Raw genomic sequence first — 16,207 nt, 5'->3', positions numbered from 1 at the left:
GCCCGGACGGTGCAGATTCTTCGGGTTCACCTTTCCACAGTGGTCGACACGTTACAAGATCTCAGCTGGATTCTGAACTGGGACAAATCCTGTACCATTCCCTCTCAACAACTGATGTTTCTGGGCCTTCGCCTGGATTCCTGCTCCGGGAAAGCTTTCCTTCCTCCTGCCAGGATCAAGGGGATTCGGCTCCTAGTACACAGGGTTTGCTCTGTGCACCAAAGCTCCTTGAGGTTGTGCATGTACCTGCTGGGCAAGATGGTCTCCGCAAGGTATGTGGTGCCCTGGGCTCTGGCCCACATGAGAATTCTTCAAAGATTTGTCCTCAACCATCTAGAAGACAACCCTTTGGCTCTGGACAGGCTTGTCTGTCTTCCACCGCATGTCAGAGTCTCCCTCGCCTGGTGGCTCCAACAAAACATCCTTGCTGCAGGGAGAAGATGGTCTATTGTCTCCAAGGTTCTTCTCACCACCGACGCCAGCATCAAGGGGTGGGGCGCTACGTATCAGGACCTATTCCTGCAGAGTCTCTGGTCTCCAGCTGCTAAACTTCTTCTTTCAAGCTGTCTGGAGTTGCTTGCAGTAGAAAGACCTCTGCATCACTGGGAATATCTGCTCATCGGCAAGGACATTTTGCTTCGCTCCGACAATCAGGCTGTAGTAGCCTATGTCAACAAACAGGGGGGGCACAAGAAGTCCTCGACTTCTTCAAATATCCCTCAGGATTTCCTTTTGGGCGGAGTCCCGTCTCATGACTCTATCCGCTATCCACCTCAGAGGGACTCTAAACTCTCAAGTGGATTTCCTAAGCAGAACTCCTGTGCTCAGCGGCGAATGGGCTCTGCATCCGGCAGCCTTCGACCTCATCGTCCAACAGTGGGGCTTACCCGAGATCGATCTGATGGCATACAGAGACAATGCTCAGATTCCGGTCTTCATTTCCCTCAAGCCTCAGGATCATCCCTTGCCGATAGATGCCTTCGCCCAGGAGTGGAATTTCCATTTCGCCTACGTTTTTCCTCCGTTTGCTCTGATCTCCAGGGTCCTACAGAAGATCAAAAAGGACCATGCCTCCGTGATCCTGATAGCACCAGACTGGCCCAAGCGTGTCTGGTATTGGGACTTGATCACTCTAGGTCTCTCTCCCCCTCTGAAGCTCCCGGCTTGGAGAGACCTTCTGCATCAGGGTTCATTCCTGCACCCAAACTCTGCCGTGTTCCACCTGAGGTTGAGCGCGAACTGCTGAGAGCGCAAGGTTTTTCTTTTCCTGTGGCTGAGACTCTTCTGCAGAGTAGAAAGAAGGTTACCTCTCTGCGATACATTAAGATCTGGAAGAGATTTCATGATTGGTGTTGTTCCAGGGGAATTTTGCCATCTTCCTGTTCCTCGGTTTCCATTTTGGACTTCTTCCAAGAGGGATTCGACAGTGGACTTCAACCTTCCACTATCAGGGTGCATATTTCTGCCATCAGTGCTCTCCTGGGGTTCGAGCTTATATCTCTGCCCGGATGCGTCCTCGTTCCATGGGACTTGAATCTCGTCCTTCGTAGACTCACGTTACCTCCTTTTGAGCCTCTTCAGTCGGTTTCTCTGTATTTTCTATCGCTGAAGACGGCCTTTTTAGTAGCCATTACTTCTGCTCGTCGGATTGGTGAACTTCAGGCTCTGTCTATGAAGGAACCGTTTCTCCGTTTTTTTTCCCGGATAAGGTGGTTCTCTCTCTACCGCCGGAGTTTGCACCCAAGGTTCAGTCGGCTTTCCACAAGAACCAGGAGATCATGCTGCCTACCTTTTTTCCAGCACCTGGCTCAGCTGAAGAAGAAGCTCTTCACACTCTCGATCTGAAGAGATGCCTCACCATCTATTTGGAACGGACTCTGCCGCTGCGTCAGTCCTCTCTTTTGTTTGTGGCCTCTTCGGGGCCCAACAGAGGTGTCAGCATCTCCAAGCCTTCCATCGCTAAGTGGATTGTCGCGGCCATCACCTTGGCATATTCTGCGGCTGGCCAACCTGCTCCTGTGGGGATCCGTGCCCACTCTACTAGGGCGGTCTCCACTTCCTGGGCCGAAAGATGTTGTATTTCGCCTGACCAGATCTGCGAACTCTCCACGCTTTTGTACAGCATTACCGTCTGGACCAGATGGTTCAGGAGGACTCTCTTTTTGGTCGGAAGGTCCTTAAAGCTGTTTTGTCTCCTTAAGTTTACCCACCCTTCTGCTTTGGTACATCTATCCTTAGTGTCACCTGGGATGGCAGAGAAACAGGAAGTTCTACTTACCGAGAGTTTCTTTTCCCTGCCAATCCCTGGTGACACGTTTTTGTTCCCTCCCTTCCTTGCAATAAATTTTGTTGCATCAGATTGCTTTTCCTGTGTGGTCTTTGGTATTCACTGGGGTTAGTGGGGGGGGCTTTTAAAGTTTTTTGTGTCCTGCCCTATCTCAGGTACGGAGGAGGAGTCTATCTATCTAATTTCTTGGTTTACTTTCCCGCTCAGCCACATTTGTTTCAATCTGTTTCTTTTATATTTATTATCCAATGGTACATACTGAGAAGTGTACCTTTCTAATATTTTCCTCTTTACCCTTTTTCCCTCAGTGTTTATGCCAGTCAATATGTTGTAAAGCTGACCTTATCTTATTAAAATTGGCCTTTTTAAAATTGTATGTTTTAGTATTCCCCATGTACAATTCCTTTTTTGAGTTTATTTCAAAAGACACCATATTGTCATCACTATTACTCAAGTGCTCCCCCACAGTAGATCAACATTGTTTGTTATAACAAGATCCAGACAAGTATCCTTTCTAGTTGGAGCTTGTACCAGTTGTGACATGAAGGTGTCATTTAACAGGCTCAAAAACCTGATTCCCCTTGCAGAACTACTAGTCCCTCGATCCCAAATGTGCAGCTTTCTCAAATTGCTCTAACAGCTGTTCTTCCTCATTGGTATTAACATTAGGTGGTTTATAACATATCCCAACCAGTAGTTGATTTCCTTTTTTTGCCCCAAGCTGATATCTACCCATAAAGTTTCCACATTTTCCTTGTCACATTCAAGTTGCTTAATATTATATTTTAGCTCATTGCTAACATACAAACATACTCCACCTCCCTTCCTGTTTATTTCTATTTTTCCTAAATAACGTGTACCCGTTTATGTTAACTGCCCAGTCGTGCGGCTCATCCCACCATGTTTCCGTAATGCCTATTATGTCATATTGCTTAGTGTATGCTATTGCCTCTAGTTCCACCATTTTGTTATTTAGACTCCTTGCATTAGTAAGCATACATTTATCACAAGTCTCTTGTGTTTTATGTGCTTTTTTATTACATACCTCTTCTGTTCTGATCTTGCCCCTGCCCCCTTTGTTCCAATCTAAAGCCCCTCTCCTTTCTGTGCTATCTACCTTTTCTATATATCTTTGCCCCTCCCCTTCAACTAGTTTAAAATCCCTTCCAACCTTCTAGCCATCCTGTCCCCCAGCACAGCAGACCCTCTTCCGTTTAGGTGCAATCCATCGTGGCTATAAAGATCTTCACTCAAGCGGGCAAATCTGTTAGGCCACACAAGGTCAGTGCTAGCTAAACCTTTCCTCTTCCCTCCCCCTCTGCTACCACGTGTAACTGTCACCCAGCTATGTGCCTGTTCCCCAGCTGATTTATCTCCTCCCTCTTCACTACCTGCCCCCACTACACTCAGTAAGCAATAGACTCCTTTCAAGATTGTCAATCTGTCTCAAAGTTGCAATTTGCTTCTCCAGATCTCCAATATGAGCTTCCAGAGAACCCACTTGCTCACACCTGCCACAGATGTATGGACCCTGGATGGATTTATCCAGGCATGCAAACATGGAGCAAGATGTGCATAAGACCATCAAACTCCCATAACCACACACAGAATTATCAAGTACAGGAAGAATTATATTAATAACGGGCAATCTAAAAAATAGTTAAACAAGAAGAAAAACAAAAAATGTTAAAAAGTACAAAACAGTCCAAATAGATATATAACGGTAACTTGTCTAATCTCCTTTTGTCTTTTAAACTCCTGGTTTTTTTTTAACGCCTACTTAAAATAGCCTACTTCAAAAGAGACTATCTCTATGCAGAAGAAACTCAAGTGAGCAAGCTCTGTGAGTTAGTTGTGGCTTTATATAGGTACATCTTAACCAGGACGGTGAATCTTAAGAAAACAGTTCTGCTCCTTGTGACTTTTCTGGTGGCAATTTTGGACGAGACCAGGCCAATGCATGCAGTAGAGTAATAGAAGTAAATGGCGTACCTGTAGAGTCGAACTAGTACATATCCATATTTTATTATTAAGAAAGATCTCCTGTATAGAGTAACCACTGAAGAGGGGCAGGAGGTTGAACTGTTATTGGTTCCTTCTAATCATACTAGAAATGTTCTAGATTTTGCTCACACACACCTAAGGGTAGAGAAAACTCAGGAGAGGATCCTACAGAGATTCTTTTGGCCAGGGGTATAAGAGGCAGTAAAAAGATATTGTGCTTCCTGCCTGCAATACCAATTGTCATCCCCAAGATCCTAGCTGAGGGCTCCCCTTATTTCACTCCCGGTTATTGATGTTCCATTTGAAAGGATTGGAATGGACATAGTAGGCGCCTTAGAGAAGTCAGCTCGCGGGCACCAGTATATTCTGGTCATCCTTGATTATGCCACCTGGTATCCCGAAGCCATTACTTTACCTAAGGCTATGTCAGAATCAGAAACGGAGCGTAGTGCAGGTTGAATAAGCAAAGTTTTAATGAGCAACAAATAATAAGCATACAGTCCCAACAAAAGGTAAAAACGTCAGCATAGTCAATCAAACAGTTCCAAGGTCAAAGGCAGGCAGCGTAGGTTCATAACCGAAGTCACAGTTCCAATATAATTATTGATTCGAAGTCTCCTCCCCTTCATACCTGATTACCTCCTCTGCACACCTGTTCCCCTTCTCCACACACCTCTTGCCCTCCCCTTGGCATAAGAAGGATAGGGGTAATGGATTCTGGCTCCTCCCTTGATTGGCAGCTCCCTCCGTCCTCTGGAATGAAGCCACGGCCCCCTGCCACGAGGAAAGCACGGCGTGCGGCAAAATCGAGGCCGGGGATATGGCCTTCCCCGCGGACGAGCGATCGTGCCACAAGGAAACCGTCCCCCGCGACGGCGATCCTCCCCGCGAGGTAGGTGGCAGTCCCTGGTCCTGACAGGCTACCTCTAAAAACATTGCTAAAGAACTGGTGCATGCATTTTCATGAGTAGTCATACCAAAGGAGATACTCGCTGATCAAGGTACCCCTTTTGTTTCCTGACTCATGAGGGAATTGTGTCACCTGTTTAAAATACACTGAGGTTTTCAAGGCATGTATCACCCTCAGATGGACGGACTCGTCGAAAGGTTTAATCGCGCTCTCAAGGGGATGTTAAGGAAAGTGGTTAGTAGAGATGGAAAACACTGAGAAATGCTACTTACCTATTATTTGCAATACAAGAGGTTCCCCAGAGTTTAACTGTTTTTCCCTGTTTGAGCTCTTATATGGTAGACGTCCAAGAGGGATGTTGGATGTACTCAAAGATGATTGGGAAGGGCAATGGGGTACCAGAAACTACAGTGTTGTACAGTATGTATGTTGTACAGAAGCGTATGACTAGCGTTGTTCCCCTTGTTCGCCAATACATGGAAAAACAGGGGGCTCAGAAGTTACTTTATGACCAGACTGCTGCAGTGAGGGAATTTCAACAAGGAGACAGAGTAATGCAGTTGGTCCCCACAGCAGAGAGTAAACTTCTAGCATGTTGGAAAATATACAGTGGAATGTTCTCAGTCAGAGAGAGAGAGGCTGTTTCCCCCACCCCACAGTGCAGATTTAAACCTGGGGCACCTGTGTTAATGGGACCAGGGGTTAACTCATTAGTCACTGGGATAAACTCTTTCCAATCTCCTGCTTACATAGGAGCATTCTAGGGGTAAATAGTTTCATTCCATGTAGAGAGAATAATAACAAAAAAATGCTTATTGGTAAGAAAATGGAGTGTTTAATATTGTGGAAAGGCCAACACACACAGGATTACATTGGTAATAAAGATTTATTTTAGCATGGATATAACTAACTGCTACAAGAATGTAAAAATAATGTAATGCAGTATTGGGGAGACACACAATTCTTATAGGGACAATGACATCACCTTTACAGAGATCCACAAACCTCATCCTAACAAAAAACAAAACGCTTCATTCTTTCTACAGATCCCCTCACGTATTATTTACAAACAGACACAACTGCTTTCACAAACAATGCAATACACTATTTACCTTTGCACATTTGCCTTGTACTTAAATAAAAGTCTCCACCTGTGTTTTTGGGAGCATGTGAAATCAACTGGCCAAATGTTGTTTTGTTAGGTCAGATCACTTTAGCTCCTTTTACACCTATAATGACCATAAGATATATTTTTAACAAATATTTTATCATGCTCCCTAAGGTGTCTAGCATAGTCTGAATGCTACCTCCACACTGTTTAGCTTAAACCAGGGCAAAATAAATAGGTTTGCTTCATAGGTGAACTTCCTTTATAAGTTTATAGGGTTGTTATATAACTAAATAAAACTACATAATAAATGTTCCAGACCTTCCAGGGTGAAAATATTTGTCTGGATCTGTGGCATTTAAAGAGTTAAATTCTACATTTCTGCTGGGCTATTAACCTCTGTCTAATTAATTGGACTTGCCCTCAGGATTCTGCATTCTTCCAGCAGTATGATATGGATCTGCAAGCCTTAGCCCTGGGTTCTGGCAGTTTTTCTGTCTGCCGAAAATGTCGACATCGACAGACCAGGAAGGAGTATGCTGTGAAAATCCTGAGCAAAAGGTTGTCTAAGTTGACCCTACCACTTACACTAAAGTATGTAGCACAGCTTGTATCAATCCTACACGTGGCATAGGACAGCTTCTCCCTTAAATCAATTTCTTACATTTCCTCAGAAAAGCATCCAGTCCTTTCTTGAATGCGTGCATTGTATTTGTCCATGATTTTATTTTTCTAATATACTTGTTTATACGTCTGCCATTCCTGTTCCCTCAGTTAGTTTTGCTCAGACATACATACATACATACATACATACATACATACATACATACATACATTCATATGCCACGATTTTTGGCATTGTGTATATATATCTCTCCACCAAATTACTTGTTCATTTAATGTTATTTTAATGGTTCGTTTGTTTTAACAGACATAAAAATCAGCAGCTTCTTGTTTTCCTTTCTTAATCATCTCAGTTTTTTCTTGATAATTGTGCAGGGTACAAAACTGTAGACAAAAAAATGCCTTCTTACATAGACTAAGACAGGAGTTCTACCCTTTCTAAGACAATCTTTAAAAAAGATAGAAATTTGGGGGTGGGGTGCAGCCAAGGACGCAGTTTCTATCGTACATCTTTTGATGGGTTCAGGACAGGCAGAAATTGTGGCAAGGTCATGGTCAGGCACATCAAGTGTTTCCTGGCTTGTAGAGCCTCCATAGCCAGCTAGTTCATGGGGGTCTGGTTAGGGCACACCAGACAGGGTTTCCCATTCACCCTGTGTCCCCAATGAGCACATGGTTACATAGACATAAGAGGGGACTGGGCAGACAGGCAGGTAAGAAGCATCCCCAGGAATCCACCAGTCCCAAACTCAAACATACCCCCATGTGTCCTCAGCCTTAGGGGGTTACCATGACAATAACCATTTAGGGTACAAGAAGGCAAAAACAGGATTGAACCCTGAGTTGGAGGCATGTGGTCAAAACCAAAGAAAATACATAAACCAAACAATCAGGATCCACAATAATGCAAGGCCAAGAAATACAATGCTCCCGCAAAAAGAGCGTAGGAGAAACCCTTGATTGTAGAAATGAGCAGCTGTATCAGGACTAGATGGGGATCTCATTTCCATGGGGAGCCAAAGAGTCCAACAACCCCAAATCCACCTGGTGGTGACAAGGAGTCGATGGTATAAATCTCCATGGTTCCTGACAGTGCCTCAAGTTCCCATGTAGCTGGTCTCTTGGTCTCTCTTGATACCTGCTATATGTATATCCCTCTGCAAGACAATGCATTTTACAAATACACTCTGGTGTCATTGACAGCAGCTGCCCAGATTATTTTAAAACAACAATGCTGTTTTGTACCCCAAGAGTGGCAATATTCTTCATATGTCTTTCACTCGTATTTCCAGCTCTTCCCTAGGTAGTATCTTATATGAATGCCTCTGTCACCAAGGGCCTACCCTCTCTCAGGTCTTTTTTCGTATTCCCTCACCTCAATAATTTCTTCCAGTTGCTGATAACTGATTGCTTTATTCCATTTTCACTTAATTACCCTTTCTTATTTCTGTTCCTGACAGGATGGAAGTTAACACTCAGCGGGAAGTGACAGCACTGAAGTTGTGTCAAGGACACCCCAACATTGTGACTTTACATGAAGTTCTACACGATCAGGTATGAACCCTCTCTGTCTACCTGACTGCACGCTAACTACTCCATGGTATAATATTGGAAAATATTATTATGGGGAAGATCAAGCTACTCCCTTGCTTTGATTCTCTGTGAAGTTAGCATTGTTTTTTAAATAAACTGAATAAACTACCATGTATAATGTAACGAGCACTAATCTGCAGCAAATGCGTGAAGACATCATGTCCATATGGACCAATATCTCTGAGGAATGTTTCCAGCACCTTGTAGAAAGTATAATATGAAGAATGAAGGCAGGTCTGAAGGCAAAAGGGGGTCCTACCCGGTTCTAGCAAGGTGTACCTAATAAAGTGGCAAGTGTGTAGGTTGAGGGTACAACTAGAATAGGTTGCATGCTTCTTGTTTTTATTTATGAGTGAGTCCAACAGGATGAGTAAGAAAAATTTGTTTTCGCGGTAAGGAGGTCATTAGTAATTGTGGTATAGATAGTAGAGTGTCTAGAAGATAATTTGATGCAAGAAAGTGGGTAAGATAACTATAGACACAGTAGCATACCAAGGGGGGGGCAGTCCACCCCTGGTGCCGCTCATCAGGGGGTGCCATCACGCCGGCACCCTCCAGAGACGGACAGTAATGTCCACCGCTGGAGGAGCAGGCTCGGTTGGGGAGATCAAGGATCTCCCTCTAACCGGCTTAAAGACAATCAAGGGAGCGGGAGGTCTGTTAATGCAGACCTCCGATCCTGCTCCCTTGCAATGCGTGTCGCAACTGATCCTGAACTGTACGTCGGGATTTGATGTCATATCCTGGCGCACAACACATAAGCCGTGCCACCGCCTTTCGCACTTACTGCACCGGAAGAACAGAACGTTACATTAGATTATATTTATTTATAAAGCGCCGGCCGATTCCGCAGCGCTGTTACATTCATTAGAACACTTTATAAACACATACAATAACAAACTGGTGCAAAGGAGAAGAGGGCCCTGCTCTTGCGAGCTTACAATCTAGTCGGAGACAATAGGAGAGGACTGCTTGGATGGGGATGAGTTGATCTGGTTGCGGTGATGTGTTGAAGCGGTTTGTTCAGATGGCTTTGATTAGGATGATGGTTGGGAGCAGTGTAAAGGAATGTTGTATGCTTCCCTGAACAAGTGAGTTTTCAGAGAGGTTTTGAAAGTCGCGTACGAGGCAGAAAGTGTGACGGAACAGGGAAGGGGAGCGGCACGGGTGAAATCCTGAATACGGGAGTGGAAAGAGGTAACAACAGTAGAAGAAAGCTGCAAGTGGTGAGAGGGACACAGAGGAAGAAGAGCCAAGAGGAGGAAGAAGAGCCAAGAGGAAGAATGAAGAGGAGGAGGAAAAGTGACAGTGACAGAGGAAAGGTAGGAAAACATTCAGTGAGGGTGGATCAGTAAGTTTGTGCGGGTGGTGGGTGTTATGCTGTAGTTAATGATGAATGTTTGTGAATGAGTGTGTGTGATAGCATGGAAATGTAAGTGGGGGGGATAGCATGGCATTGGGATGCTGTAATCACATTCCTATCATGCCCAGGTTCCAGCATGTACTGGCTGCCTGGGCATGATAGCAGTATATATATAATATTGTTGTTGATGTTTTGTGTCCAATTTTGGTGTGTTAACCACACTTTCATTAAAAGTAAGTAACACTCCAAAATTGGACAGAAAAATTAAATAACAATATTAATTGCCAACAGCAATCACACTCCTATCATGCCCAGGCAACCAGTACATGCTAGAACCTGGGCTTGATAAGAGTGTGATTGCTGATAACAATCTCTCTCTCTATATATATTATATATATCAATATTGTTATTGTTTTTGTTGGCTAATTTTGTTGTGTTACTTACTTTTAATAAAAGTGTTTATTTTTAAAGGTGGGGGATCATTTTCGGTTTCGGTCAAGTGAATGCTGAATTTTAGGTTTCGGTCCAGAATTTTCCTTTTGGCGCATCCCTATATACTAAGCCAGACACTGAAGTGGTAGGCCTACAATACATCAATGTTTGGCTTAGTATATAGTGATAGGTAGGTGTTATGCTGTACCACCGTCAATGTTTGCCTCGGTATATAATGATAGTTATGCTCTACCACCGTCAATGTTTGCCTCGGTATATAATGATAGTTATGCTCTACCACCGTCAATGTTTGCCTCAGTATATAATGATAGCAGTTATGCTGTACCACCGTCAATGTTTGCCTCAGTATATAATGATAGCAGTTATGGTGTACCACCATCAATGTTTGCCTCAGTATATAATGATAGAAGACCTTGTGTAAATTGGATTTCCTCCAAAGATGCTCACCAGTGCAAGGGCAACTTTTGGAGATGGTGGGTATATATAGAGTGTCATAAAATTATATTTTTTTCTATTGTGTAACTTTTTTCTATTGTGTATCCATCACTATTACTATTTGACTATTTTTTTCTTTTTACCTTTTTATTTTTACTGTTGTTACTACTTCAGTACCACTCTTATATTGTTATGGAACTTTTGGATGGCGGTGAATTGCTGGATTGCATAAAAAAACAGTCATGTTTTAGTGAAGTAGAGGCAAGTAGTCTTATGCGCAGTCTGGTGAGCGCTGTTACTCACATGCACGAGGCTGGAGTGGTGCACAGAGACCTCAAACCAGAGGTAAGCAAAGACAATTGTAATTTTAAAGGCTTAGGAGGGGGTTAAAATAATATAAAATTATAGTTTTTCTCTCACACTTAGAATCTACTCCTTTCGTCTTCCGCGGATGATGCAGTTCTGAAAGTAATAGATTTTGGATTTGCAAGGCTTTGTCCACCAGGAATACGTCCTCTGCACACTCCCTGCTTTTCGTTGCACTATGCAGCCCCAGAGTTACTTTCTCACCAAGGTTATGATGAGTCATGTGACCTCTGGAGTCTTGGTGTTATTCTGGTAAGTGTTCTGTACATTTGCATTGCTTCATTAACTCATGTTTTGTGGGATGCAAATGAGTTGGATGTTGCAGCGGTTGAGGGATTTGCCCTGGAGCAAGTAGCATTTTGTGGTTTTGGATTGTTTGTTGTAAGCAGAAGGCATAACATCTTATATTTGCCATGATTTGAAAAGGATGTTACCCATTTGTAGCTAAACAATTTTACATTCCATTTTAATTACTGCCAAAACACCTTAAAAACACTGACAATATTTAAATGTAGATGTGGTCCAGGGAGTTGTATATCCAATTTAAAATGTTAAAATCCGTGTAAATACCCTAGTGTAATGGTATGATGAGGTAGGACCCCGGATGGCGGAGTGGGCCAGGCCAAACCGGAACCAGAAAGTCAGAGAACCAACCGGGTCAGACAGGTAATCAGGATAAGCCAAATCAGAATCCAGAGACGAGGTAAACAAGCCAAATCAATACCAGACGAGCAGGAATCAGGAGCCGAATCAGGAGACAGGAACGAGGTCAACAAGCAGTCAGTCACAATCTAATGCGCAAGCAAGTAGCAAAAATACACCAACCAAGGGTGATCCAGAAGAGGAAGTACGGGTTTAAATAGGGAGAGGAAGAGGCGTGTCCTGCATGAAGAGGTCACCCGAGGTTATAAGGGCATGTTACAAATGTAACGTGGTACCTGTTTGCCGCGTGGTCGGCCATGCGGTGAAGACGCCGACCAGGTAGCGGTGGTACTCGCAGCCCGGGAAGCCGTCTGAGGAGGAAGCGTTGCGGGAGCAGCCATGGAGCGGGACCGGAGAGGCAGGTAAGTCCTTACACCTAGCACCAGTGGTTTTGAGCTCCAGGCATTAGCTGGAAACCAACTACTTTGCTACAGTAAAACCCCCTTGCATTTCATAGTTCAAGCTATTTATATACCCATATTTAAATAATACTTAAAATAACTCTAACCTGCTGATATATTAAATAAGTATGATGCATTATTACCGTATTGGCTCAATTATAGGCTGCACCCGAGTATAGGCCGCACCCTAAAAGTTAAGTGCTTTTTTTAAAGAAAAAATTGAATTCTAAATGTAATAGATATGCTGCCACTCTGCCCCCCCCCAAGATATGCTGCCAATCTGTGTCCCCCCCCCCCCCCCCCCCCGAGATATGCTGCCACTCTGCCCCCAAGACGTTCACCGGCTGCGGCGATGCAGGTGTAAACAACCTCCGCTGCCGGCACGTCTGCACGATGTGCTTTAACAATCTCCCTTGGCGGGACTCCTCCCGTGGGAATTCTCGGCAAGGGAGATTGTTAAAGCACATCGAGCAGACGTGCCGGCAGCGGAGGTTGTTAACGCGCATCGCCGCAGCCGGTGAACATCTGCGCGATGCGTTTAGACAATTTCCCGTGCCGGCACTCCCCTCGTGGAAAGTGCTGGCAGGGGAGGCTGTCTGAGCGTATCAGAGAGTAGGCTGCAGGTCTCCTGCATCCTAACCCAGCTGGCGCCTGAAACTGCATGTCCCGGGCGTCGGACGATACGAATTGAGCATTCCTGCGCTAAACCCCGAATATAGGCCACACCCCCACTTTAAAGACTTAAAGTGCGGCCTATATTCGGGCAAATACGGTATTATTGTATTAACATAATAGGCCTGTGAATCGTACATTAGTAGTGGGGAAATTAATGAAAACAATGTTAAAGGATAGGATTGTTGAACATCTAAAGTCACATGGGTTTCAAGATAAAAAACAACATGGGTTTACCTCTGGAAAATCATGCCAAACTTATCTTATTGATTTTCTTGATTGGGTGACTAAAGTAATTGATCAAGGTGGTGTTGGTTGCTTATCTAGATTTCAGTAAGACTTTTGACACTGTCCCACATATAAGATATCAATAGACTGCAGTCTCTGAGTTTAGATCCCAATATTGTTGAATGGATTAGGCAGCAGCTGAGTGACAGACAACAAAAAGTTGTAGTCAATGGAGTAAATTTTGAGTAAGGTCTTGTTACCAATGGGGTACCTCAGGGATCTGTACTTTAATATTTTTATTAGTGATATTGCAGAAAGTCTTGTTGGTAATGTATGTCTTTTTGCTGATGACACAAAGATATGCAACAGGGTTGGTATTCCTGGAGGGATAAGCCAAATGATTTATGTAAACTGGAAAAATGGTCTGAACTTGCATTTAATGTCTGTAAATGCAAAATAATGCACCTAGGACATGAAAACCCAAGGACAGAGTATAGAATATTTGATACTGTCCTAACCTCAACATTTGAGGAAAGAGATGTAGGAGTACTTAATTCAGAGGACTTAAAGGTAGGAAGACCTCGATTGAAGTATTGTGTTCAATACTGGAGACTGTAGCTCCAGAAGGATATAGATATGTTGGAGAAAGAAATTACCCCCCAAACAACACAACAAATCTCTATACTCAGGAGATGTTGCTGAGAACATATTACTACCAAATGTGACAAAGGCGGTAGAATTAGTGCATGGAAAGAGTTAAATACCCTGGGGTGTCTAGATTTCAAAAATATATAGTTTGATGGGTAAATTGCAATGGACGGCTTCAAAGATGTTCCAAATAGCACACTACTTGTATTTATTGCCCTATAACTTGCAAAAAAGCACAAAAAAACCCATAAAAACATTGTTTTTTATAGATGACTAAAATATTTTTCAAGTAAAAGTCAGAAAGTCCATATTTTTATTTTTTTTTTTACCATATTTAATACTTTTTTTATTGTAAATTATATGATACTATCAAAGTAATCCAAAGAAAGCCAATTTTGCCCTGAAAAAAATTATGTAATTATGACGAGGTGTTGTCACGTACCTGGCCCTCCGGGTCCCCTGATCGGCAACCGCAGCCACTGCGAAGAAGGGGGAGACTCCCCGCTTCTGACCAGCAGCCACATCCGCTGCGAAGAAGGGGGAGACCTCCCGCCTCTGCAAGGCAGCCACAGCCACCGCGAAGAAGAAGCAGACCCCCTGCCTCTGCACGGCAGCAGCAGCCACCGCGACGGCGAGGGAGACCTCCCGCCTCCACGCTGGGATCGCCGCAGCCAGGAGACAGGTTCAGCTCCGGGGTCCTGACTCGATCCTCTTCACACCACCTAGTGGCGCCGCCGGAAACTGCATTGCCTTATACTGGGAGGTTACGAATACGCTACACACAAGATGGAAATGACGAAATGACGTAACGGGACTTTGAATATTTGGCGGGAGATTCTTAATTAGTGCCTAAACTCATGTGCCTGTATAATAGACTCTGCAACCTACAGCCATTGCCTTCTGATGGTCGTGCCTATCTTGGTAGTGCCTATTCCTCAGTACGCGTTCCATTTGCCTTTCTGTTGCTTAACTTGCTTGTTCCTGTTTACTCTGTCTTCTGGTATCCTGACCTCGGCTTATCCCACGACGTTCCTGCTCTCCGGTATCCTGACCTTTGCTTGTATTTCGACGTTCCTGATCTTGGTTCCCTGACCTCGGCTTCCTGGACTATCCCTTACCAGTCCTACCTGACTTCGGTGTCTCCTTCCTACGCTGTGTCCTACGGTGTGGTGTATTTGGGGATGCTGTCAAACATAATTAGTGGCACCTACTGATTTTTTTTTTACATACTTGCATGTTTCTATGGTTTATAATGAAAGCCCATTGTCTCTTTTAAAAAAATTGATGTATAATTTGTGTGGATACCTCAAACATGGAAATTGGGAAACCCACATATGGTAAAATGGTACTTATGGCACTAAAAGCCATGGTAAGGGAGGAGTTAATGTAGTATTACTGTACACTCTGTTACTGTGCCTGACTGTTTGTAAGGGCATTATCACTGGTATTGTTGTTTATACTATAAAAGCTTATAGAATGTTTTAAGTTATATTTTTATTACAATTTAGAAATTATATTGCAGTCCATGCAGTCTCTCTCCTCATTCTCCTTCTCCATTCTGAATAAATAAAATCCCCCTTTGAAGGGTACAGACATTAAATGAAAAAGTAGAAACCTTACTTACCCCTGAGTCCTCCTGGTAGGGGGAGGTTGAGATCCATCCAGTCGGTTACTACCTGTAAAGAAAAAAAGGATCATTTACCTTTTTAAGAGCTCTTCCTGGGTGATCAATGAAGCCCTTAATATCCTTAATATTAAAAAAAATATATATATATATATATGTATATATATATATATATATATATATAAAATCTTAAAAAAAAAAAAAAAAAGATTTTCATTTGGGAATCTGGGTTTTTTTTGTAATAAACATAATTTAGAAAATGCTATAAATCTCTGAGTTGTTACCATTTTATTTTTTCTGCTGAATAAATTAGTCTATTTGCATTAGGAACAGGTATCCATTTTGTTTTTTTTATAGAAAATGCTGTGGCTTAATGTTCTGTCTTGTTATACACCATGTTTTAAGCTCTCTTTCTGTCTTGCAGTACACCATGCTGTCTGGTCAAGTACCATTTCAGGCAGAAAAAGGTGGGTCTCCACAGAGTCATGCTGCTGACATCATCCGTAAGATTAAGGAAGGTGACTTCAGTATGGAAGGGGAGAATTGGGAACATGTAAGCAACAATGCCAAGGAGCTTGTGAAAGGTAATAGCCATTGACACACTGTACAAACTTGTTAGTTAAGACATGAACATATCCCTCTGAGAAACTGAAATAGCTGCCATCATTTTGAAAATAGTGTTCTCAAAGAATACTCATGGGTTTCTGTTGGGTACAGAAAATTTTTATATACACTGATCAGCCATAACATTATGACTACCTGCCTAATTTTGCGTAGGTCCCCCTTTTG

General features: G+C 43.2%; 1 protein-coding gene across 1 annotated transcript in view; it reads left to right on the top strand.

Annotated features, from left to right (window-relative positions):
• LOC149298597 (ribosomal protein S6 kinase alpha-5-like) overlaps nucleotides 1–16,207 on the top strand; it is a 41,540-nt gene that overhangs the window by 11,798 nt on the left and 13,535 nt on the right. Inside the window, exons 10-14 of the mRNA XM_089487333.1 lie at nucleotides 6,737–6,870; nucleotides 8,394–8,487; nucleotides 10,952–11,122; nucleotides 11,204–11,395; nucleotides 15,843–16,002. Coding sequence (XP_089343459.1) covers nucleotides 6,737–6,870; nucleotides 8,394–8,487; nucleotides 10,952–11,122; nucleotides 11,204–11,395; nucleotides 15,843–16,002 — 751 coding nt within the window. The remainder of the gene's footprint in view (nucleotides 1–6,736; nucleotides 6,871–8,393; nucleotides 8,488–10,951; nucleotides 11,123–11,203; nucleotides 11,396–15,842; nucleotides 16,003–16,207) is intronic.

Source organism: Sceloporus occidentalis, unplaced genomic scaffold (genome assembly GCF_023333645.1).
Source record: "Sceloporus occidentalis isolate IW3139 unplaced genomic scaffold, rSceOcc1.0.p SCAF_32, whole genome shotgun sequence".
Lineage (NCBI taxonomy): Eukaryota > Metazoa > Chordata > Lepidosauria > Squamata > Phrynosomatidae > Sceloporus > Sceloporus occidentalis.
This window is presented reverse-complemented; position numbering and strand designations above follow the sequence as displayed.